The 26,347-nt window shown below is 49.2% G+C and overlaps 1 protein-coding gene and 1 pseudogene across 1 annotated transcript; both read left to right on the forward strand.

The window, feature by feature from the left end:
• Nucleotides 1-215: 215 nt before the first annotated feature.
• On the forward strand, nucleotides 216-347 carry LOC123856278 (U4 spliceosomal RNA; annotated as a pseudogene).
• An 8,176-nt stretch (nucleotides 348-8,523) lies between these two features.
• IGSF23 (immunoglobulin superfamily member 23) lies at nucleotides 8,524-25,281 on the forward strand. The gene is made up of 5 exons (XM_045892175.3): nucleotides 8,524-8,587; nucleotides 16,833-17,159; nucleotides 19,426-19,698; nucleotides 21,797-21,950; nucleotides 24,369-25,281. Exons 1-5 carry the CDS (start codon nucleotides 8,524-8,526, stop codon nucleotides 24,400-24,402), a joined length of 852 nt encoding a protein of 283 aa, XP_045748131.2. The 3' UTR covers nucleotides 24,403-25,281.
• The last annotated feature ends 1,066 nt before the right edge of the window (nucleotides 25,282-26,347 follow it).

The raw sequence follows: 26,347 nt of genomic DNA on the forward strand, positions 1-26,347 counted from the left end.
TTCCAAAATGAGGGCTAGTGGAATGTCACCATTAACCTTCAAATGGGATATAAAGTGACAGGTTATTAAGTCTAAAAGATGGCCCAGGTTCAAAGCCAGCCTGGAACAACTCAAACCAAAGTTTTTATTTTTCTCTCCTACTTTGTTTCTTTATCTTGGTGGGTGAAACGTGTTGCATGCCTTGTGTTTTTCTGTTAATAATCATATTATTTGTAAGCTTTGCACAGTGGCACTATCATAGCCAATGAGGTTGATCTGAGGAGTGATTACTGCCAATTGAAAAATTTCCCCAATAATCCTAGAATTTGCATTTCCTGTGCATTGTGAACGTTTTTACCCTGTTACAGCTCCTTCTTTATTCTCATGGTGCTAAAAAAATATGTGATTGCAAGATTTTGACTTGAAACTCTAGGCTGTTCTAACTGCTAGTAACAAAAACCTCAGCAAAGCAAGAAAGAGAACATGTTCTGTCCTCTCGAGACTACAGCTTCAGAAAAGTGGACTCTGCCTCATGAGACTGTCTTGTAAATGTATTCCTAACAAAGGAGTCTTATAAGACACCCAGACTTCATGGGGTGCCTGGGTGGCTCAGTCGTTAAGCATCTGCCTTCGGCTCAGGTCATGATCCCAGGGTCCTGGGATCGAGCCCCGCATCAGGCTCCCTGCTCCACGGGAAGCCTGCTTCTCCCTCTCCCGCTCCCCCTGCTTGTGTTCCCTCTCTGGCTGTCTTTCTCTCTGTCAAATAAATAAAACCTTTAAAAAAAAAAAAAAAAAAGACACCCAGACTTCAAAGATGGATGTTGTTGCATCCTCTGACAGCCACCTTCAAACTCCTGTATTAGTTTGCTAGAGCTGCCATAACAAAATATTACCAGTTAGACTGGTGGCTTAAACATCAGGAATTTTTTTCTCATGGTTCTGGAGGGGGAAAGTTCAAGATCAGTGCTGGCAGTTTGTTTCTTCTGAGGCCTCTCTTTGGCCTGCAGATGGGCAACATCTTGCTGTGTCCTCAGATGGCCTTTGCCCTGTGTGCACATATCCCTGGTGTCTTTTCGTCTTCTTATGGAAGTCCTGTTGGATTAGGCCTCTACCCTTATGACCTCATTTAAAGTTAATTACCTCTGGGTAGTTACCTCTGGGTAATTGAGCCTGGCTGGCTTAATCAGTTAATCGTCTGACTCTTGATTTCAGCTCAGTTGTGATCTCAGGTTCATGAGATCAAGCCTCACGCTGGGCTCCGCGCTCTGCATGGAGTCTGCTTGAGATTCTCTCTCCCTCTCCCGCTGCTTCTCCCCCATGACTCATGTACTCATGCATGTGCTCTCTATATATAAATAAATAAAGTCTTTTTTTAAAAAAAGAAGTTAATTACCTCTTTAAAGGTCCTGTCTTCAATACAGTCACATTGAAATTTAGGGCTTCGACATATGAATGGGGGGCACCACAATTTAGTTCATAACACCTCTAAAACCTGGACTGCTTGTCTTAATAATCTGTTGCCCTTGCTAATAATATGTACACCAACACTCCCTTTTCCTGAAAAGTACAAAGATTTGGGAGTTTTCATTGTCACTTCTTTCTTCTCCCACCCTCGTGGAGCTAAAAAGAGCATCATAATTCTGCTAAACCTTCTTATTCAAGCAAATAGTTTAATTCATGTTTTCCTCCTATTGATCTATGGGCTGTGGCTGAAACAGCAACACAAGAAAATTGCTTTCACATGGGAAATGCTGGTGCACCTGTATTTTCTAAATGTTGGGAGAGTAGGTCTGGTGCTGTGACATTCTTGTGCATCTGATTTGATTTAGGACTGGACTGATTCCAATTCTGAGAGGCTCAAAGGGGACAGAGCCAGCCCAGGGAAAGAGAGCTAGCTGAGTGCTCTCTGATGGGAAGGAAAAGGAAGCCGATTCATTCAGGCCCCGCAGGCTGAAGATCTGAAGCTGCTGAACTGACCCACTGGGGGAGCTGCTACCGCCACCATCATAGAAAAGTGGGGAATCGAAAAGTTGCTACTATGGAGTTGTTGGCTCCAGAACCACGCCACACTTGCTAGATTCACACAGATAAGAGCCTCTCAAAATGCACAAAGCCAGTCACTGGTGATGCCCCAGAAAAAGACACCAGCCTCTCCATGACTGTGCTTGTCAGAATCCATGGCAGAAGCACCATAAGCACCCCCATTTCACTTCTCCTTTCCAAATCTCATGAAGTATGTCACGTTGGCAGAACCCTGGCTTCGAGGGAAGTGAGGAAGTGTGGCTTTAGTTTCCTGGCCTCTGTAGCACGGAAAGGCACACCAGAAGAAAGAAGGCTTGAGCAAACAAATTCACAATCTAAAACCCCTGGGACATTTTCTCTTCAGCTTCCTGCATCCAGGGGGAAACCCATATCTGGTCTTTCCCCTGCATTATAGGGCCTGCTTTGCAGAAAAAGGTCCAGATAATCTCTGGTTTCTTTGCAACTGCTTTTCTAGCATCAGCTGGGTGGAGACTTAAGCTCTCAATGAATATCACCCTTCATCCTGGCCTAAAGGCAGAACCAGTAGAGTGAGATGCAGAAGTAAAAGAGAGAGAGGAGGCAACATGTTGGCTTAATTACCCAAACAATAAAGAGTATCAGGAAACATGACTGAGCTGTGTGGCCCAATGGGTTTGACATCACCTCCCCCTCTTTTCTGCTCCCTTAAATTGAGCAGCTTAATTTAGGATATAAATTTGGCTGTGTGTAACAGATTCAAAATAAGAATAGCTTTAATTACATATAAATATATGTAAATGTATTTCTCTCTGCTGTAACAGTGCAAGCTGGCGTTCAGCTCTGCTTTGTGAAGGTGTCAGGAGCCTGGGCTCTTCCATCCTGTTCTTGGCCATCCCTATGGTGCTGTGCTTGTCCCCATGGTCCAAGATGCCATGCCACCATGTCCCCACCCTAGCCTGAAGGAAGAGAAAACAAGAAAGGAAGGGCCCATTGCTTTAAGGGCAGGACCCCCAAACTGCACTTCTGCTCATATCTCATTGATCAGAACGTGGCCTCTGGGCCACACTTGCTGCAAGGGAGGCTGGGAAATGTAGTCTTTATTCCAGGCAACCATGTGCCCAGGGAAAACTTCTTTAACTGTGAAAGAAGGGGCTAATAGATCAGGGGTGAGGGCAACACTAGTTTCTCTTCCATATAATCATACTTCTGGGAGGCCCTTTATCACATGGCAGGAGGTAGCAGGCTACAATGGACTCTTTCAAGAGACAGGCAAATCCAAAAACGGAGGGAAGGGGTCTGAGCCACGCAAGCTCAGTATCCTCTCCCAGACTCATCAATTTCCTAACAAGGAAGTGGGCCAAAAGCCGTAGCCTTATTCAACTCCAGGTTTCTAACTGGGGCACTATTGGCATTTTAAGTGAGATGAGTTGTGTCGCAGAGGACAGTCCCGCCTATTATTGCAGGACGTTTAGCCCAGTTAAACAGCAGTACTGTTCTGTCCTCAGGCATGGTGATAACCTACGTTTGTAGGCAGATATTTCCAACCCCCCTGGGAGGAGCAGGGGTTGCCTCTGACCAGTCTTTCCATGAAAACATGAAACACGTGGGATAAGACCTCTCCCTATCCAAACCTAGCCCCTGGCGGGACAGGGGGTCCTTTTGGCCTTCCAGCCGCCTTTTACAATTCTGCTTTGTCCCGAGCCGCCCAGCACTGGCTATCTGTCCTGTTATAAGTGAAATGATGCTTTACTGCTCCCCTCCAACACACCGAGCCCTTGCACACGTGCGCATGCGCATGCGCACACGCGCACCAGGAGACATGAATGATGATGTTGTGAGGGCTCACGGAGCCAGTAACGGAGGACCTGACCAGTGTCTCAGGAAACTCATCATCCCAGGACCGGAGGAAGTGAGGCTGGCTTGGAGTGAGTGTGCCTTACAGGGTTTGGCCTTAGACAATGTATTTAACCACACTCACTGTATTTCTGTTTCCTCGTGTGAAGAAGTGGAAACCATATCTAATACCTATGGATGTTAGGAAGCTCAAGTGACTAAAAGATTGGTGTATATGATGCTTAAGATCACGGACTCTGGAAACCAGTACCTGGGTCTGCCCAGTCATGTACCAGCTGCGTGGCCTCGGATAAGCTAGCTACCCTCTCTGTGCCTCATTCTCCTCCTCTGTAATTGGAGAATGGCAACCCCTGCCATACGGCTCTGTGCCCCACTCAGAGTCAAGTTCTCCATAAATGCTAGCATTTGTCATTATCAGTGTCATGACTGTCTCCTCTAAGCGGGACTCCTTTTCTTTTGTAAATGCTAGCAATTGTCATGATTCTCTCCTCCAAGTGGGACTCATGTTCTTTTTTTTTTTTTAAACTCTAGACATTATTCACATCTCACCAATCTTTCCATTAATGTCCTTCTTCTGTTCCAGGATCCAATCCAGGATCCCACGTTGCATTTAGTTTTCATGTCTCCTGAATCTCCTTTGTGACAATTTCTCAGTCCTACCTTGTTTTTTCATGGCCATGATCATTTTAAGGAACACAGGGTATTTTGTAGAATGTCCCTCAATTTGGATTTCGCTAAGTTTTTCTCATACTTAGACTGGGGTTCTGGGTTTGGGGGTGGGGGAGAATACCATAGAGCTGAAGGAGCTCTTCCTCTTCTTCTCCTTCTTCCCCTTCCCCCTCTCCTTCTCCTCCTCCTTTTTCTTCTCCTCCTCTTCCCCATCCTTGTTCTCCTTCTCCTCCCCCTCCTCCTTTTCCTCCTCCTCCTCCTTCTTCTTCTCCTCTTCCTCCAACACCCCTCCCCCCTTCTTCCTCCTCCTCGTTGTTGTTGTTGCTGTTGTTGTTGTTCTTCTTCTTCTCCTCCTCCTCCTCTTCCTCCTCCTCCTTCTTCCTCTTCTTCTCCTCCTCCTCTTCCTCCTTCTTGTTGTTGTTGTTGTTCTTCTTTCTTTCCTCCTCCTCCTCCTCCTCCTCCTCCTCCTCCTCCTCCTCCTCCTCCTCCTCCTCCTCCTCCTCCTTCTTCTTCTTCTTCTTCTTCTTCTTCTTCTTCTTCTTCTTCTTTTTCTTCTTCTTCTTCTTCTTCTCCTGGAAGTGCCCTTCTTATCATATCATTTCAGGGCCTACATAATATCCACATGACATCACTAGCCAGGTTGAACTTGCTCCATTGGTTAAGCTATCTGACTCTAATGAAAGAGAAGTGACTCATTAGATGTTATATCTGCCATTTGTATTCTGTTTTCCTACTTAGTTAATCCCTTCCCCAAGTTATCTATGGACTTGATGATGGTTTGTTATGATTTCTGCAAATGTAACTTAGCTATTTCTTGGAGTATCAGCAAGGGTTGATTTCAACTCCATCCTACCTTGACTGGACCATAAAGGCAAGCTATGTACATGATTGCTCCTTGTCTTCTTCTCTCTCTCTTCTTCTTCTTTAAATAATTTTTTAAAATTTTAATGGTGGTTTTAAAAAAAGCTCAGGACACAAAATTTACCGTCTTAACCATTTTTAAGGTACAGTTCAGCAGTAAGTATCTTCATATTGTTGTGCTGCAGATCAGGGCTCATGTTCTTTCAGTGACACACCAAAATTTTTTGCACAGTTATGTGGACAGATATGTTTCATTTTCATCATTATATTTTTGCTGTCATCTGCATTGATGCAAGTAGCCTATTAGGAGGTACTTTTGTGGGTGTTATTATTTAAAAACTGAGTCAAGCTTATTTTAGATGAGTTTTTAAGTAAAATATTGAATAAATAAATAAAAGTGCAGATGCGGTATACATATGGAAGGAATTAAGATGTGGTATGAGAAAGGCTGAGGTTTGGGATACGAAGACCTGCTAAATCCTCCTCCCCCAAGGCATCCCTTACCCATCCTCAGTCTCCACTAGATCCTGAATCACATGCTCTCAAAAAGCTCTGTTTTCACCTTTCCTTTCCATCAGAGTTCTTTGGGAAGCAAGTAACTAAATCGCAAATCAAACTTCCAGAAATATCAAGGGGAACATATAGACTCAGATGACACAAAAGCTGAAAGATTAGGGCCAGCTTCAGGCACAGATGGGTCTAGGTGTTTAAATGATGTCATCAGAAATCTGTCCATCTACTCTGCCATGCTTTCTTATGCGTTGGCCTCATTCTAGGCTGCTTTTCTACTCATGGTAGAAAGAGGGCCCCCAGGTGCTCCACACTTAGGTCCTTTCAGCTTTGCAAGCCAGACAGAAAGAAAATGCTTTATTCCCCAGAGTTCCAATAGAAGACCTCTGTTTGCTTTTCCTGGGCCTGTGTTGGTGGTGTGTCTAGCTATCACTGAAGCACGGGGTTGAAATGCTTTTATTGCTAGGCTAGGGTCACGTGCCCAACCCTCCCCCAATCACTGTGGTTGGAGGATGAAGTGCTCTGATCTGGAACCGTGAGAAAGCTGGTTTCTCAAAGCAAACTCCAGTTGCTGTTGCCCCAATAAAAGAGCCTGAAAGCTGGATAAGCTGAAACACCAGACTCCTCATCCACAGACGGTTATTAATCGTGTTGCAAATATTTGCTTATCACCCACTGGTAGTCCCCTGGCCTGGTTAATTGCCCCAGCAAGCCTTCACAAAAATCATTAAAAAAAAAAAAAAAGCAGTGTGGGTAATGTTAATAAAGATATTACCAAGTCACTTGATAACGACTATTTTCAAAGACTTGTGTGTGAAACTTTGCCCCGGGGTAGAAACCTGGACCTCTTTGGGAGGGGCTGCTGAGTCAGATAGGAGTTCAAATTCCAACACTCCCATGACACTCACACTTACACATTGTTCATTCACTATAAAAAAAAATTATTGAGGGGCGCCTGGGTGGCTCAGTCGTTAAGCATCTGCCTTCGGCTCAGGTCATGATCCCAGGGTCCTGGGATCGAGCCCCACATCAGGCTCCCTCCTCCGTGGGAAGCCTGCTTTTCCCTCTCCCACTCCCCCTGCTTGTGTTCCTGCTCTCACTATCTCTCTCTCTGTCAAATAAATTTTTAAAAAATCTTTAAAAAAAAATTATTAGGGCGCCTGGGTGGCTCAGTTGGTTAGGCGGCTGCCTTCGGCTCAGGTCATGATCCTGAAGTCCCGGGATGGAGTCCTGCATCGGGCTCCCTGCTTGGCAGGGAGCCTGCTTCTCCCTCTGACCCTCCCCCCTCTCATGTGCTCTCTCTCTCTCTCATTCTCTCTGTCTCAAATAAATAAATAAAATCTTAAAAAAAAAATTATTGAGCACCCATGATATGCCCGGCACTGTTCTAGGACACTGTGGACACAGCCAGACAAAATCCTTCCCTCCTGATGTTCTAGAGAGGTGGGTGTGGAAATGGGGAGACAGATAATAAAGAAATGGACAAAGAAATGAATAATTTCAGACAGTAGTAAATATTGGAAAGAAAAGAAAACAGTGTGCTTTGCTAGCAAGAAGCTGGGGCTTCACCTGTAGCAGGCATTAGGGAAGGCCCTTTGGAGGAGTTGCTATTTGATTTGAGACTGGAACAGTGAGATGCAATCAGCCATAAGTTGACTTGTGTAAGGTGCTAAGAAAAGGGAGCAGCAAGTGCTAAGGCCCTGAGGTGACTCTCTCCAAGAACTGACAAAAGCCATTGTGAATAGCTGTATGAGGTTAGGTGAACTACTTAGCCTCTGTGAGCCACTGGAAAAAGATGATCATACTGACCCCGCAGGGTTGCTATGAGGATTCAATTAAACAACAATCCTTAAAGGTCAAGTGCTGTGCCTGGCATATGGTAGGTGTTCAATAAACGTCAGCTGTTTGTTTGAGCAGTACAATTATTGAGGAGGAAAGAATGGGTCCAAAGGATGAGAGAAAGAAGTTTTTGTGGCTTATTCTTCCAGAATCCAAAATTCAGGATATAGGAGGAGCAAGGCCCTGAGAAAGGGTTTCTGAACATGCCTCCAGGACATCCTGGATACCTATAACAATACTTCGCATTATTTTAATAACTACTGCCATTCATCGAGCACCTACTCTATGCCAGGCACTCTGCTGGGCATCTGATGTCCATGGGCCCCTCTGACTCTGAGGCAGGCACTATTATCAACACCCCCATTTTACAGAGGAGAAACGTGGAGTCTCAGAGCTGATAGTCAGGGAGTCTGGAGCCAAGTCAGGAGGCAAGCGAGGCCCCAGCCACCTCCTACCTGATGACCTTTGGCCATTCCTCTCCTCTGATGTGAAGTGACAGAAGCAGGACAATTCCGCCCCACCCTCCATCTTCATCATTCTCCAGGCCAGGAGGGCTGGAAGGGGGCGGGGGCAAAGAGGGAACAAGCGAAACCCTAGGCTCCCCACCCACCACTACCATAAACCCGGTGCTAGAGAAGAGTGCAGGTCCGGGAGGTGAATTCCCAGCCAAGAGCGGGAGCCAGGCAGGGAAGCGGGGGGTGTGGCCAGGACGGGGGGCGGGGCCAAAGCTGCGTACTTGACTTTGAGGTCTAGGAGGCCCCACTCCTGACAGGGCCACCTCCCCTGCGCAGCGCCTGGACAAAACGAGGCATGAGGTGTCCTCTGGACGCCGGACCCGGCCACAGCCCTGCCTGGAAGAGGCTACTTTTAACAGGTGCGTAAGGAACAGTGGCTTCACCCACAGGTTGGGGACAGGGAGAGGACACCCCCAGGGAGAGTCTCTATCCAAGTCAGAGTTGCCCCTCTCAGAGCTCTGCCTCTAGTCAGTTGAAAGATGCACAAGAGCTCTTGAAGTCCCCCCAAGAGGCCGTGCTATTGACCCTTTTTACCAAGGAAGGGAGGCTCAGAGAGGGAGAGTCACCTGTCCAAGATCGCTGGCTGGTGAGAGTAGAATCAGAATTCAGGACCAGGACCATCCCCCCCGCCCCCCCCCCCGCCAGCCCTTTTTCACCGAGCTCCCTGGCTCACCCCAGCTATCTACATCTAATAATAATTTTTAAATAATAATAATAAGATAGGGGCGCCTGGCTGGCTCAGTCGGTTGAGTGTGGGACTCTTGGTTTTAGAGCAGGTCACAATTTCATGGGTTGTGGGATGGAGCCCCGCCTGGGGCACCACTCTCATCGCAGAGTCTGCTTGAGGATTCTTTCTCTCCCTCTGCCACTCCCTCCACTCACATGCACTCTCTCTCTCTCTCTCAAATAAATAAATCTTTTTTAAAAAAATAATAATAGGGGTGCCTGGGTGGCTCAGTCAGTTAAGCATCTGCCTTCGGCTTGGGTCATGATCCCGGGGTCCTAGGATGGAGCCCTGGGACGGGCTCCCTGCTCATTGGGGAGTCTGCTTGAGATTCTCCCTCTCCCCCTACCCCTCCCCCTGCTCATGCTCTCTTTCTCTTTCTCAAATAAATAAATAAAATCTTAAATAATAATAATAATGATTATAAAATAACAAGTCATAATATCAAGAGGTCATATGACTGACTTCTTCTACATGCCAGGCTGTTCTAAGAGCTTTCATGTAGTAACATTTAATTCTTAACTCTATGAGGTAAGGGCTATATGATCCCCACTTCGTAGTGGAGGAAACTGAGGCACAGAGAGGTTATGTGCCTCCCCCAGGCCACACAGCTTAGAAATGGCAGAGGGAGAATTTGAACCCAGATGGTCTGACCACCAAGACCACACTTTCCAAAGATGACACACATGCACCTCTCAGAAAGTAAATGAATTGCCTCCTTTTCCAGGTCTTAAAAAGGTCAGTTTCCGTGTAGTTTCAAAACCCCAAACTCCACCCGGTTTAAAGCTTCGCCTCATCCCCAGCTGAGGACCGTGTCCAACTGCAGTAAGATTCTAGGGGGACATGGTGGGCCTCGGCCTGTTTCTCTTTGTGTCCTTCCTCCCCACCCAGAGATGTGGTCTGTGGCCCTCTCAGGGCCACGGGCAGAGGGGAGGAAGGCCAGGAAGGGGGCAGGAAAGTTTCTACTTGGCTATTTTACTTGTAGGGTGGAGTCAAGCCCTTCTGTGTGGTTGAGGCACCATTGCTGGATCCATCTGGGTGGGGGGCACTTTGAGGACCCTCGTCACTGCAGAGTATGTTGTTGTGGCTCCATGAACTGGGCCCCGCTAGAGGCTCACCAGCATCTCCTGGCTCCCTCCAGCCTCTTTCTGCCAAGGTCTGCCCTTGGGAGCCCTGTCCCATGAGGGGCCTTGCCAGACAGCCTCCGGCCAGCTCCCTGGCGAGGCATCCACCACTGCTCATGGGAAACACGAGGACACCTTTGTCATCACACGGAATGCTAGAGGCGTGGGTCATTTCCACTCCAGCCTCTATTCCCTCTGCCCCACAGGCCCTTTCCACTCCATCCCTCACTTGGACACCTAGAGGTCTAAGTTCCCGCAAATTCCAGGGGACACATTTCTAGCTCTCCGGGGGAGGTTCCCTTGGAGTTGCCCTCACTTGGCCTGGGGAGGAAGAAAGCCCCAGGCCGCCCCTCTCCTCCCCCTGGGGTGGGCGGGGGCGGGGACTCGCAGTTCATTCTCAACTCTGCCCCAGAAAACCTCACTCTGAGCCTCCCCCTCTTCTCCCTTCCCACAGCCTGGCGGGGGGTCGAGAGGCTGTTGCTGGCAGAGCTGGTGACCTGTAATCCGTTTTCTTTTTCTTTTTTTTTTTTAAGATTTTATTTATTTATTCATGAGAGACAGAGAGGCAGAGGGAGAAGCAGGCTTCCCACTGAGCAGGGAGCCCGATGCGGGACTCGATCCCAGGACCCTGGGATCATGACCTGAGCCGAAGGCAGACGCTTAACCATCTGAGCCACCCAGGCGCCCCTGTAATCCGTTTTCGAGACCTCAGTTGGGCATGAAGGTTCTTGGCAGCTGCTGTTCTGTTCTCAGCCTCTGGTACCTCTGTGGAAATTTTGAGAGCGTGGGAGAAGTCAAGTATAACATCTGGCGTGTGTCTGTATATATATAACTGCTGATTCAGGAAGCGTCCCTGACTGAAATAGCCACGCTCCCCAAACCTAAGAGTTCTGAATTATCTCTATGGTTCCAGCTCTGAAATTCCATCCTTCATCCCACAGGCTTAAAATATATGTGCACATACACACACACACATATATATAAAATCTATATAATACCTAAATGAGACTGTCCTCAGCCCTGAAAATTCATGATCTCATTGAATCTCAGGCACTCTTGTGAAATGGTTGCTATCAACCACCCTCCTTGATGAGCGGGGAAACTGAGGCTCGGAGCCCAGAAATAATAAGTGGCAGAGTCTGGGTTTTGAACCCGGGTCTAGTGGCCTCAAAGTCTCCAAGTGAAACCGTGATTCTTTTTTTTTTTTTTTAAAGATTTTATTTATTTATTTGACAGAGAGAGACACAGCGAGAGAGGGAACACAAGCAGGGGGAGTGGGAGAGGGAGAAGCAGGCTTCCTGCCAAGCAGGGAGCCCGATGCGGGTCTCGATCCCAGGACCCTGGGATCATGACCTGAGCCAAAGGCAGACGCCTAACGACTGAGCCACCCAGGCACCCTGTGAAACCGTGATTCTACAGCAGCTGGAGGAAGGGTTGCCAAGACGTGAGGTCTTCTTAAGGTGCCTTGGGGACACTCGTTGAATCACCAGGCACCTGCCATGGTGTCAGAACCAGAACTCCATTCCCAAATGCAGACTGGGTGACCTGAGATCTTCTACTTCAATCACTGATTCAACAAACACTCCTGAGCGCCTGCTGGGGGCCCAGCTTGTGCGGGGTGGTGCTGGGGACAGAGTGGCGACCAAGACAGCCCCAGCCCTGCTCTCTTGGGGCTCACAGGCCAGAGAGAAGACAGACCCGTCCCCCAGTGGGTAGGGCAGGAATGTGGGGGCCCAAAGAAGAGGGCTGAGTCTGAAGCTGGGGAGGCGCTGGCCAGGGAAGGCCCTTTTCAAAGCTGTCAAAATCAAAGTAAGAGCTCAGAGAAAGGTGGCGTCGCTTATGCAAATTGCATCCCTGTGCCCCTTGTTTCATAAAAGGGGAAGAATGCAAATTTTTTCTCCGTCAAGATAAAAAAGCAACACCCTGAGCAGGTCCTGTTTATTCCCATCACTTTGCGGCTAGAGCTTCCATCACTCCATCTCCTGAGGTCCCTGCCCGGACACAAGTGTAGTGTCTATCACCAAGCATCCCTGAGGGTCAGGGAAGGCTTCAGAAGGGGGGTGCCTGAGCTGAAACTGGAATCACAGCTAGATGAAGAGTTAGGGGGAACAGCATTCTAGGTAGGGGGACCTGCATGTGCAAAGACCCGGAGGCCAGGGCAACTGCACAGAGTTCGGTCTGCCTGATGCAGACAATGAGGGAAGAGTGGTGAGAAGAGTGTGGAGATGTAGGAGGGTGCCAGGCAAGGGGATCTGCGCTGTGTCCTGAGAGCACTGGGGAGCCACAGAAGGCTTATGGACAGGGGAATAGAAAAGTCACACCAGGGGCGCCTGGGTGGCTCAGTCGGTTAAATGTCTGACTCTTGATTTTGGCTCAGATCATGATCTCAGGGTCGTGAGATTGAGCCCCATGTGGGGCTCCATGCTCAGCGGGGAGGCCACTTGAGATTCTTTCTCTCCCCTTGCCCCTCCCCCCAACTCTCTCTCAAATAAATACATAAATCTTTGTAAAAAGAAAAATGACACCAGCTGCCGACTCAGAGATAAAACCAGTGGAGGTACGAGGAGGGCAGTGAGCCCCCCTCACCCACCCAGAAGGCCCTGTAATGGGACAACTCCCAGCTCTCCACTTTTGACCTTGGCTCTGAGACTCAAGCTCGCTGTGCCTCAGTTTCCCTGCCTATAAAACAGACTAGTGCTGACCTCAGAGTTGTAGAGGGGACCAGTGAGGTCGTGGTTGGGAGAATCTGGCACAGTCCCTGGCACACAGCCAGCATGGGGTGTCAGCTGCCCCCCTCCCCCAGAAGCTGCCCTTCTGCGACCTGTCACACCCGGTTCCAGAGCCCAGCACTGTCTGTATCTGGTGCTGCTGCCCTGGGAGTCATTACCCTCGCTACCACTTCTCATTCCAGGAGAGAGCTGATGTTTTCACGTCTGTTCTGTAAGTGGGTATTTCTGATCCTTAGAATGTAACCACTTACCGTATTGCTTTTGTTTTTAATCTTTAAAAGACATATTTACAGCACCCCAAGGACTTGCAATTACAGAGGCAAGAATGGTAACAGTGATGATAATTATAAATGTAATGTCAAGCATTGATTTGGCAGTCACCTTGTTGGTACACTGTTCTGAGCACCCTTTATAAGCATTAGACCAGGACCTTCTCAACATCGGCACTACTCACATTTGGGCTCCAATGCTTCCTTGTTGCTGGGGCTGTCGTGAGCATGGTAGGAGGCTGGTCAGTCTCCTTGACCTTTACCCACTGTGTGCCGGTAGCATCTCCCCCACCCCACGTCATGACAACCAGAAAGACTTCTAGACATTGCCAATGTGCCCCGAGGGGAGCAAATCATCCCCAGTCGAAAAATCACTGAAGGCGGGCACCTGGGTGGCTCAGTCGGTTAAGCGACTGCCTTCGGCTCAGGTCACGATCCCGGAGTCCCGGGATCGAGTCCCGCATCGGGCTCCCTGCTCGGCAGGGGGTCTGCTTCTCCCTCTGACCCTCCCCCCTCTCATGTGCTCTCTCTCTCTCTCATTCTCTCTGTCTCAAATAAATAAAATCTTAAAAAAATAATAATAATAAATAATAAAAAAATAAAAAATAAATAAATAAGGGGCGCCTGGGTGGCTCAGTCGGTTAAGCGACTGCCTTCAGCTCAGGTCACGATCCTGGAGTCCCTGGATCCAGTCCCGCAAAGGGCTCCCTGCTCAGCAGGGAGTCTGCTTCTCCCTCTGACCCTCCTCCCTCTCATGCTCTCTGTCTCTCATTCTCTCTCTCTCAAATAAATAAATAAAATCTTTAAAAAAAAAAAGAAAGAAAAATCACTGAAGGCATCATCATTCCCATTTTATAGATAAGGAAACTGACGCTCGGAGAGGATAAGTAATTTTCCCAAAGTCACCAGAGCTAGTAAGTTTTGGGACTTGCTCACTGGCAGTCCAATTCCGGATCTTACATTCTGGTGTGTGTGCATTTTTTTTTTAAAGATTATTTATTTATTTATTTATTTGAGAGAGAGAGAATGAGAGACAGAGAGCGTGAGAGGGAGGAGGGTCAGAGGGAGAAGCAGACTCCCTGCCGAGCAGGGAGCCCGATGCGGGACTCGATCCCAGGACTCCAGGATCATGACCTGAGCCGAAGGCAGTTGCTTAACCAACTGAGCCACCCAGGCGCCCCATCTGGTGTGTGTGCATTTGTGTGTGTGCACATGTGTGTGTGTGCATGTGTGTGTGAAAGACTATTGAGAACATTTATGCTCTCTTATTTCCTTTATTCAAATTTTACTCAATTTTTGAATGGGTTGTATATTGCCACGGTTTAAATCTCAAAGATATAGAAAAGACCTTGAGTGAAGTCTCTGTCCTATCCACCCACCCAGTTCTGAGCCTTCCCTCCCCGCCATCACACACAGAGAACCACTGTTTTTGTGTATCCTTCCAGGGTTTCTTTGTGTGTTTATAAGAAATGCAAATATATATTTACTTTTCTCCTGTTTTTACACCAAAGGTAGCATACCATAAGAACTATCCAGCAGCATGCATTTGTAACTTAACTACATACTCTGGAGATCTTTACTTCTCAGTTCATGCCATTCCGGAGTTCTTCCTCATCCTTTTGTACAGGTGTATCGTTCCACTGTGTGAATGGACCATAATTTATTAAATTGGTTCCCTATGGACGGGCACTTGGATATTTCCAATCTTTAGCCATTATAACTAAGGTTTGACAAATGACCCTGCCCGTTAGTCTTTTTTTTTTTTTAAGATTTTATTTATTTGAGAGAGAGAGAATGAGAGACAGAGAGCACGAGAGAGAGGAGGGTCAGAGGGAGAAGCAGACTCCCTGCTGAGCAGGGAGCCCGATGTGGGACTCGATCCTGGGACTCCAGGATCATGACCTGAGCCGAAGGCAGTCGCTTAACCAACTGAGCCACCCAGGCGCCCCCCCCCCCCCCGTTAGTCATTTTATATTGAGAAAGTGTATCTGTAGAACACATTCCCTGACGTTTAGTTTCAGGGTCAGAGGATATGGAGGGCACCCAGGTGGTTCAGTCAGTTAAGTGTCTGACTTCGGCTCAGGTCATGATCTCAGGGTGCTGGGATCGAGTCCTGTATCAGGCTCCCTGCTCAGCGGGGAGTCTGTTTCTCTCTCTGTCTCCTGCTCCGCCTGCTTGTGATCTCTCTCTCTCTGTCAAATAAAAATACAGTCTTTAAAAATAATAATAATAATTTGCATTTCTCTTACCATGAGCACAGCTGAATATTTGACATTTCTATTTTATTTTATTTTCTATGAATGGCCTACCCATATCCTTTGTATATGTTTCTGTTAGGTTGTTGGTATTTTTCTTATTGATATCTCAGAGCTTTTTACATATTAGCAAAATAAGCTCTTGGTCTGTGAGATCTGTTGCAAATCATTTTTCCCGGTATGTCATTGTTCTTCTGACTTGGTGGGTGGTATTTGTTTTTTTCCACTTGGCTGAAGTTCTTTACATTTTCATCTCAGGTGTTTCAGTCTTTTATGGCTGGACCTTGTGTTCTTACTGAAACAGCCATCAATCCAATGAGAGGCAGAAGAGTGGGGTGGGTAAGTGCATAGGGTCTGGAGCCAGACCCTGAGAATTTCACTCCAAGCACTAAGCCATGTGGAAATTTAATTAAAGGAAGTGAGAGCAACTGGGGATGGTGGGACACACTCACCAGTCTACTTTACTGACAGAATTTTGCCTGCCTGGGTGTGGCTCACAGCCCTGCTGTTTATCACCTATGACATCCTAGACAATGGTCTTCAGTTCTCTGAGCTTCCATTTCCTCAGTCCTCCTGGGGGTATAATAATTGTGTCACTCAGGGTTGAGGTAGGAAATGGTCTACTCAAAAGGAGTAATGACGGGGGTTAATAAAGGGACTATTTGCAGAGGTGTGGGCAAGACATAGGTAAACCCACCTGAGATTGTGCAACACCCAGGGACTAGCCACAGCAGAAAGCCGTTACTACCTCTGTGCTAGAAGCCGTGTAAGAGGAAGAGCAGACCCCCAAAACCCAAAGACAGTGGTGTATGGAGAGGGACACCAACGGCAGCCTTATTAGAGGGACAGAGCCGACCCATGTTGATGGAGCAGGGAGGGAGCTGTGGGACCAGCTACTTCAAGGTCACTCCCATTGGCAGAAGCCAACCCGAAGCAAAAGACATGGGGACCTGATGATGCAGCTCAAAGAAGTCAGCCTTTCAGGAAGCAGAGCAGGGCAGAGGTCAGAGAATGGATCTGCAGGATACCCTGAATAATGTGTGCTTGGTGGGGTCGATGAAGGAGTAAGTAAGATAATATATGTTCATTGCTTAGAAGAGTGTCTGGATTGTAGGAGGTGCTCAGTGAATGTTCCCTTTTATTTCTTTTTTTTTTAAGATTTATTTATTTGAGAGAGAGAGAAAGAGAGAGAGTGAGCAAGCAGGGGGAGGGGCAAAGGAAGAGGGAGAGAGAGAGAATCCTCAAGCAGACTTCCCGCTGTGTATGGAGCTCGAGCCCAGGACCCCGAGATCATGACCTGAGCAGAAATCAGTAGTCAGACACTTAACCAACCGAGCTACCCAGGCGCCCCCCCTACACTATTTCTGTCATTATCACTGTTATCAGCTCTTGATGTGCCACACTCCTCGCCAGCTCGGGAAGGTTTATTTGCTGGGGCATCATCTCGCCTTTGGTCCCATTTGCTCCCTCTGCTCTCTCCTCTCCTTTCCCACATCCTCCAAGGCATCCTGATTGCATCCTGCACCTGTTCTGCCTCCTTGGACCTGCCTGCCCCCGCATCTCCAGACCCCTTGACCGAAGGAGCCAGTGCCCGCCTGCCTGTCCCCAGAAGCCCGAATGGTGTTCTCTCCACTTCTTGGTTCCAAGGGCACAAGTCCCGGCCAGAAACCATGATCTTCTCCCCTGAGGGCTACCCAGGGCCCAACCACATCGGCCAGGAGACACTGGATACCCAAAGCAGCCTGAGCATCGGAAATGCAACAGCTCAAGACACAGTGCTGGAAACCAGCAGAGGACACAGGAGTGCGACAGAGCAGACACTTGGCCAGGGTGAGTGGGGCCGAGAGGGACCGAGTTCTCAGGCAGAGAGAGCAGCGTGGGCAAGGCTGGAGGGGCAAGAGAGATCTGGAGAGCACAAGAAATTGTGCGCAGAACCGTATAGGGGGTGCAGGCCATGCGAGGCCATTGGCTTTTCAGCGTGACTTGGGAAGGCAGGTAGAGCTGGTGGTCTGCAGGGCTGGCCTGAGATTTCCACTCAACAAAACACTTACCGATGCTGATTCTTACATATGCATCAAATCCTTTTTTAGTGCCTTCTCTGTCCTGGGTGGGGCTGGGCTCGTGGGCAGGGACATGCAAGAACCTAGTCTAGGAGACAGGTAGGGCTCCCCAGAGGAGGGGCCATCCGAGCTGGGACCTGTAAAGCCGATCAGGAGTTTGCCCCGTGAAGAGTGGGAGAAAGTTCTCCTTTAGAGAGACCAGCTGGAGTCAACACCAAAAAGCAGGAAGGACAGGCTGCAACTTACTGAGCCCTCGCTACTCACCAAACACAGGGGATTTCACAACGACCCAAGAAAGTAGATGCTCCGAGCACCAACCCCACTGCACAGGTGGGGAACTAAGACCGAGAGGTGATGTCAATGGCCTGTGGTCACCTAGAAGCAAAAGGCCAAGCTGGGATTCTACAGGACTCTCTATGGTCCTGGAGCTTATCTCCTTTCCCACGGTCTCTCTAGCCCAGCACCATCTTCAGGGTACCAAAGGTGGGAAGAGTTCCCCCACCTCCCGTGCCCAAGCCATGCTCAGCCTGGAGCTTGTGCAGCCTCTGAGATCAGGACAGCCTTGCAAAGACGTGGCTGCCCCACCAGTGACTTGTGTCCTTGCAAAGGTACTTCCCATCTGTGTACTTCAGTGTCTTCATCTGTAAAATGGACTCATGGTAGAACCTACCCCATAGGGTTGTGTTGAGGATTTCAGTGAGCAAATCTGGTGTTTTTTAAGCTTTTTCAGTCATGACCCACAGTGAGAAATGAACTTCACATCATGACCTGGTGTGTACTTGTATACACACACACACATGCGCGAGCACGCGCACGTAAGACACATGTCATAAAATAACAGTTATTGCTACGAGCAATGCATTCTGATATTTTCTATCATAGTTCATGTCACATTTCAAGTGCTGGTTACAACTTTCTTTTTTTTTTTTAAGAGTTTATTTATTTATTTGACAGAGACATAGCGAGAGAGGGAACACAAGCAGGGGGAGTGGGAGAGGGAGAAGCAGGCTTCCCGTGGAGCAGACAGCCTGACGCGGGGCTCGATCCCAGGACCCTGGGATCATGACCTGAGCCGAAGGCAGACGCATAACGACTGAGCCACCCAGGAGCCCCTGATTACAACTTTCCAAATGATTTCGTCCAAGCATGGATGGGTCTCACTCACTCATAACCGGCCATGAGTTAGCATGTGTTTGGAATGGTGTTTGGCTTCTAGTAAGAGCCAGATCCGAGTGGATATTACATTGATTCTTGTTTCTACACCTGGTGGGCTCTTTCTCCTCCTGCCAGGCTTAGCTGATTCACCACCTCCTCCAGGAAGCCTTCCATGGGTTCTTGGTTTGAGCTAAAGTTCTTTTCACTTTATCATATTGCATTGAAATTGGAAATCAGCTCAGTGTGGAGGCTCCAGGTACTCACCACGACATCAGACTTCCAGGCTCAAATACTCGCTGTGCCTCTCTCTGACCATGAAGCCTGAGCCTAAGAACCCCTGGACCTCAAGTCTTTAACCTGGAAAGAGAACTATTATGGATGCCCCATCTCTGTAAAGAGGGTTCCCAGCAGCCAGGCGCAGGTCCCGAGCCTTTGGAGACCCCCTCTTGACTCCTCTCTTTCTCTCCAATCCATCAGCAAATCCTGTGGGCTCTGCTTTCAAACTAATCCAGAATCCAGCCACTCCTCCCAGCTCTTCGGCCTCACCCTGGGTCAGCTGAGGGCTGGGCAGCTGGGATATTTATATACCAGCCCATGCCAGTCATCGCGTAGCGCCCTGGCCTGCTTCCACCTTGGCCAGAGCAGGCTCTGGCAGCCGGAGAAAGTGCCCAGGCAACAGGTGCAATGTGGCAGTTGGAAGCGGTGAGGGTGAGGGTAAACGCCCCGTGTCTGGAGCAGCACTGGGCACCCATCAGGAACTCCAGACACATTTGTTGATGAATGAATGAATGAATGAATGAATGTCCCTGTGTTGGACAAAAGGAGTGCTCAGCCTCTTTGAGGGGCCTCCATCCATGTGGCCTTGCTCTCTGTTTGCACAGCCAGCTCCAACGGAGTGATGCTGCTGACATTCCCTTATGTCTTCGAGGGCGTTATCCAGAGTGACCTCAACTACTCAGTGATCCTGGAGTGCCTGGCTCCTTCTATCACCCCCAAGCCCACGCTGCACTGGACCTTCAACGGGAAGCCCTACAAGACTGGGGCTATGCTGATCATCCGGAGGTTGTCCCTGGAACATCTGGGCACCTACGTGTGCACGGCCAAGAACAGCCAGGGACAGTGTTCCTCCTATCCTGTGACCCTCTCGCTGCCACGTGAGTCCCCCCGCCCCCACCCCAGACTTCTGCATCCTTGGTTGCATTGAGCCACCTACAGAGCGGTCCACTCTGAGCCCCTCTCCAGCCAAGATGTCATCCCGTCCTTCCATCTGCCTGGCAGAGTGGGGATTATTAGCCCATTTTACAGAGGCTGCAGCTGACAAAGATGAGCTCGAACAAAAGCTCAGCTCAGGATCTGGAGCCAGCGATCTGGATCCCGGCTCCAACTATTGGCTGGCTGTGTGAACTTAACCTCTCTAGGTCTCAGCACATACCTGCAAAAAAAAAAAAAAAATGCAGGTGATAATGAGTGGTTCTGAGCACAGGCTTTGGAGTTTGAATTCTGACTTCACCACTTCCTAGCTGTGTGACTTTAGACCACTGCCTTGACTTCTCTGTGCCTCAGTGTCCTCATCTGCAAATTGGGAAAATAATAGCGCCCACCCTGAAGTATAGTTGTGAGCATTCAATGAGATAAGGAGGTGAACAGCTTAAAATAGTAGAGCCCAGCGTTACTGGACACGAGTGAGTGCTCAGAAAGCATGAGCTAGTATCGTGGCTGCAATTACCATTATCCATATTATTATTAATTTTGTGACTATTACTGTATGCGGTGGCACGTGTGGAGCCCCAGGGGGCAGTAACAAGAACAGCCTGTTGGGATCAGGAAAGTGGTCTGGGAGCTGGTTAAACCTGGATTCAATTCCCGCCCTTGTGCCTTCCTGGCCAGGTGACTTAAGATAAGTGACATCCCTTCTCTGAGCCTCTGTTTCTTCCTGTGTATAATGGGGGTGACTGTGTATACCTCTGCAAGATTGTCATAAGGAGCAGAAATAATACATGAATGAGGCCAGCAGAACACCTGTTGGAAAGGAGGTGCTTAAAGGGCACCTGGCTTGTTCTGTCGGGGGAGCATGAGACTCTTGATCTTGGGGTCGTGAACTCAAGCCCCACGGCGGGCGTGGAGCCTACTGAAAAAAAAGAAGAAGAAAGAAAGCAGGTCCTTTAAATAGCAGCTATCCTCATGAATATTATTTTTCGTGTATTTATGCATGGAGGACGAGAGGCCTGGAACCAGCTAAAATGGTACAGAGGACCTGGCCGGTAGAGAAGTAGGGGAGGGACTTGGGCAGCAGGGAACACATGAGCAAAGGTCCAGAGCATGGAAAAGGCAAGGGTGATGGAAAGTCTGGCTTGGCTGGGTCCCAGAGAGCTGCCATTTCTTCCCAGCCAGGCTCTAGCAGGAGCTTCAGGATTTGGTTTGGGGGTGATTCACTGGGAGAAAAAAGTTTAAATCCTGTAGCAGCAGGTGACTCTGTTATGTTCATTGAGAATGACTTTCAGGTCCCCCTTTATTCGTCCATCAACTATTCTGGAAATGTTTATTGGCTGCCTACTACCAGCCCGTGCTGGGTGGTGTTGGGGACATTCTGGAGACAGCCCGGGCCCTGTCCCCAAACAGTAATGTTTGAGTGGGGGACAGACTGGTGGGGGACAGACCCGTCCACAAACAGTAATGACCAGAGTGGGCAAGACTGGGGTGGGGGAGCCAAGGGGCCACCTGACCCAGCAAGCGGGTCAGGGAGGGCTTCCTGGAGGAGGGGACATCTGAGCTGGTACTAGGATACATAGGAATTATCCAGGCCAAGGGGAGGAAAATGGCATAAATAGCATTCTAGGGGGTACAAAGGCCAGGAGGTAGAAGAGAGAGGTGAGCTCAGAAATTGAGTTGAGTCCCATGGAACTAAGTTAACAAGGTAGGGAGAGAGAGAGAGCTGAGGCTGGCCGAGTGGCAGGGCCTCAAAGGCCAAAATGAAGGATGCTTCCTCCCCAGGTCCTGGGAAGCCACAGCAAGGTTCTGAGCCGGGGACGAACAGGGTCAAGTTTGAGCTTTCCACAGACCCCTCTGGCTTCTAGGGGTGGGGAGCTGGGAGGGGAAAGGACTGGGGCAGCAGATCCAGGAGGAGGCTGGGGTGGAGGCCAGAGGATGGGAAGGAGAGGGTAGACTGAAGACATGCTCAGGAGGTGAAATGGTGGGAGGCGGCGGTGTGGAGGGAGGATGGCTCCTCCAGTCTCGCCCCTTCTTGGTCCGCAGAAGACAACGTGGATCCCACAGACGCTCAGCCCATCGAGCCAGACCCCGTTCTCACCGTGTCAGGAGGAGCTGCTATCGGCCTCCTCGTGGCTGGAAATATAGGGGCCATGATGCTGATAGGGGGCATAAGCCTCACCATCGTCCAGAGCATAAGGTATGTGCTGCCTTTCACCTCTGTCCACTGCCTGACATCCGCTCAGCCCCCACAAGACACAGCTCACTCTGCAGCAAGACAGAAACCCAACCAGCAGCCTCATCCAAGAAGCTTTAGACTCAGGGAGGAGGATACCTACCCCTGACGCATGCACCCGAAGTGACACCGGGGAACAAAGAGACAGAAAAGGATTCCGGAGCTCATCTGCCTAGGTTCGAATCCTGGCTCTATTCCCTACCCGCAGTGAGGCCATGGGCAAGTTGCTCCCACTGTCTGTGCCTCAGTTTGCCCATCTGCAAAATGCCATCCTTGAGGCTGTTGTGAGGATGAAACAAGCTACTATTTCTAAAGCATCCACACCTGTGCCCGGCATGTGGTCAGTGCTGTATTCAGTCCTTCTACACATATCAATCCAGTGCACACCCTGCTGGCGCTGGGGAAACCCTGGGAATAGCAGCCGGAGTCCTGGACCTCAGGAACTTGCATCCTAGTCAGAGACACCAGCAATTCACGTGATGACCAAGTAAAATATTTTTTTTATTTTATTTTTTTAAAGATTTTATTTATTTATTTGGCAGAGAGAGTGAGAGAGCACAAGCAGGGGGAACAGTTGAGGGAGAGGGAGAAGCAGGTTCCCCGCCAAGCAGGGAACCCGATGCGGGGCTCAATCCCAGGACCCTGGGATCATGACCTGAGCCGAAGGCAGACGCTTAACCATCTGAGCCACCCAGGTGCCCCGACCAAGTAAAATATAGATAGCATGTTGGATAATGATGAGTGCTAAGCAGTGGAGTAAGGCTGGGAAGTAAGGCCAGGGTTGGGGTGGGGTAGGGTTTAATTAAGTCAGTGAAGGCCTCCCCAAGAAAGTGACATCTGAGCAAAGACACTGAGCAAAGGAGGGATGGATGTCAGTGGATGCCTGGCAGAAGGGCATAGCCAGCAGGGAAAATAGCCAGGGCAAAAGGCCCTGAGGTAGGACTTCCCTGGTGTGTTCAAGCAAAAGCAAGGAGGGCAGCGTGCCTGGAGTGCTGTGAGGAATGGAAAGAGAAATAGGGCATGAGATCAGGGAGGGAATGGGGGTGGGGGTGGACAGAAAGTGTAAGGTCTTGCGGGCCATATAAGGACTTGGCTTTTGTTCTGAGTGACATGAGAGCCACGGAGGGTTTAGAGCAGAGGAGGGACGGGATCTGACTTTTATCCGACTTGCATTTCATTCCTAGATGTATTAGCTATTACTGTAATACTATAATATCTTACCATGTATTGAGCACCTATTATGTGCTTGCTAAACATTATTCTATTTAATGTCCACAAGAGCTCTGCAGGTGTTGGGGGGAAGGGGGAGGGGCGGTGGTGGATAAGAAAGAAAATCTTGTTTTTGTCCAAGAGGAAACTAAGGCTCAGAGAGAAGTGACTAGCCCCAGACCCCACAGCTAGAGAGGAATTCAAACCCAGAACCCTGCCTCATTCCTAGTTCTCGCCCCTAACCTCAACTGCCTCTTCTCCTGCCATAACAACACAAGCCTTCATAGCTTATGTACTGCACGCTGACATGGTTTGCAAAGGCCTTGTGGATCAACTGGCAGAGGCTGGGGCCAAGTCTCCAGTCCCTGAGTCCCATGTGGAACCTTCCAGGGGTGAGGCAGGGCCAGGCTACTGCCTGAATCCCCTGCATCCTCCTCCTCACTGTAGCAGCTGCAACTTCCTGGGCCCTCAGTAAGTGCCAAGAGCCCTCAAGTCACAACTACTCCAAGGGATGGGTACGTTCTTGTCCTCATTTTCCAAGTGAGTAAACCAGAGAAACTCACCTTGCCCAGGGACACAGCTGACAAATGGCTGACCCTGAACCAAACCCAGATTCAAATCCAAAATCATGTTCTTAGAGGGGAAGGATGAGACATCCAGTCCCTGCCTCCACGAGCAGGCAGGAGGGGTCATTTCCTGTCCTCCCACAATTTTGGCCAAGACGTATGATGACGGACGGACGCTGACGGCAGCCAGGAGGAACCAGCCTCTTCCAATCATGGCAACCTTGGAGATGAGGTCATGAGGACAGGCGTGGCTGTCTTGTCCCTCCCAGTGGGGAGGAGCAGTCCTCGGGAAAGAGGGGTGTGGGCTGAGGGGAAGCCCCACACACATCCACCACATCCACCAAGGGCCAAAAGAGATCCCTGTTGTTTGCAGTTAAGGCCCTGGGCCCTGAAGCCAGGCTAACTAACCTCCTACCCTATCTGTAAAACAAGGATAATGGTAATTCCTACCTCAAAGGGAAAGTGTGCAGATTACATACATAGCAGGGGTAAAGCACTGCAAATAGTACCTGGCAATGGTAAACCTTCAAAAAGTGTCAGCCACATGATGATGATGATGATTTCTCTCTCTCTCTCTCTCTCTCTCTCTCTCTCTCTCTCATTATAGGACTAACAGACAAAGAATACAGATATGCTGCTGAAGTGGGCACTTGTCTGTCAGCCTCAGAGGTGATGCTGGGAAGGGCAGCAAGAGAATCCTGGGGCTGGGACAAGATGAAGTTCCTGGGGGCTCCAGATGAGACCTCCTCCCTCCTGATCATTTGTCTTTGGGATGTTCTCATCTTGCTGAGAGTCCCAGAGACTGCCTTTCTCTCCCTCTCCCCAGCTGCCAGTGTCCCACCTGCCCAGCTCACCAAATGCTTGGAAACCACCTACACAAGCAGTCCATATTTCATAGAATTTGTGGGCTGAGAGCAAAGGATACTCACTTAAGTGGGTCAATAAAAACAAAAGGAGGAATTTAATACAAGGATCCAGGAAGACTTCCAAAACTCCAAGGGTGTATCAGTTAGCACCTGCTGTGTAACAAACTATCCCCCACCAAATTTAATGGCTTGAAAAGACAGCCATGGATTTAGCTTACAATTCTGCAGGGTTATCAGTTTGGGCTGGGCTCAGCTGGGCCGTTCTTCTGGTCTCTGCTGGGCCCACTCATGCACCTGTGATGAGTTGGCAGTTACCCAGGGGCTGTCTGGACTAGGACAGTTGTCTGGAACAATTAGCCTGTCCTCCATATCATCTATCATTCATTGCAGGCCGACCCAAGCTTGTTCACATGACAGAGGTAGGATTCCAGGAGTGAGAGCAGAGGGGCAATGCCTTTTAGGGCCAAGGTTAAGAATGGCACATCATCATTTCTGGGGCACCTGGGTGGCTCACTTGGTTGAGCAGCTACCTTCAGCTCAGGTCATGATCCCAGGGTCCTGGGATCAAGCCCCATGTTGGGGGGGGGGGTCCCTGCTCAGCAGGGAGTCTGCTTCTCCCTCTCCCTCTGCCTCTCCCCGCACTTGTGCTCTCTCTGTGTCTCAAATAAATAAAATCTTAAAAAAAAAAAAAAAGAAGAATGGCACATCATTATTTCTGCCACATTCTTCTGGCCAAAGCCATTCACGTGGCCAGCCCAGATTTGAGGGTTGGGAAATGGACAACACTTCTTGATGAAAAGGAAAGAATCCGTGGCCATTTTTTTCAAGCTCCCACCGAAGCCAGTGTGTGATCAGAAAACAGGAACGCTGCTGGAACCAGGGCAGGGCAGTAGTTTGCTGCCCCTCTCGGCCCCCAGCCCTCGCCCCTTGTCATCCTCTTCTCTGGGTACATGGGATTCCACAGTTCTCTCTCTGTCTCTCTCTGCATGTGGGTGCTCAGTGTTTCTCCATCCACGTGGGAAAAGACTCAATCCCATAACTTCTAAGTCCACAGAATCCCTTTGCCTTGCCCCCAGAACCCCTGGAGAAGGCATCTGATTGTCTCACTCGGGTCAGGTGTCAACCGTGGTCCCATTCCTGTGGCTGGGATGGGGGCCGGGAGGATTCGTATAAGCAGAGTTCAAGGGGCTTAGCCCTGTCTGTGGGGGCTCGTTGCCCAGAGAACAGGAGAGGTTTTGCCTTGTAAACTGGACAGACACCCCAAAATGTCTTCTAGACATGCAGCTTATTTTTGCTACTTTTCAAAAAAGAAAAAAAAATAAACTAGAGCAGAGAAGTGGGGGAGGTGGTTACAACCCTCAGAAGTCCATGGCCCATTTGTAAATAAGATTGACCACTTGATTTTGAGCTGTTGGAGAATCCTGGTAGATGGCAGGCTGAGGGGAAAGGCGTATGGATGAAGCTCCGCTGTGGATGCATCTAACATCTGAGGAACATCAGTGCTTTTGTGACCAACAAAAAGCCACCTATCACGTCATGATGATTAGCAGTAATAGGAGCAGACCTGAGTTCAAACGTTGTCTGCCAAGGGCTGTTTCTGTGTCAGCCCCTACACTACATACCTTAGGTGATTCAAGGGTCATATCATCTTCACCGAACCCACTGAGGAAAGGAAAATCCACCCCCATTTTCCTGACAAAGCAGGGGAGGCTCAGAGAGA

The sequence above is a fragment of the Mirounga angustirostris genome, unplaced genomic scaffold (assembly GCF_029215605.1).
Source record: "Mirounga angustirostris isolate CCGP_5_RB_7025 unplaced genomic scaffold, mMirAng1.0.hap1 SCAF_16, whole genome shotgun sequence".
In the NCBI taxonomy this organism is placed as follows: Eukaryota; Metazoa; Chordata; class Mammalia; order Carnivora; family Phocidae; genus Mirounga; species Mirounga angustirostris.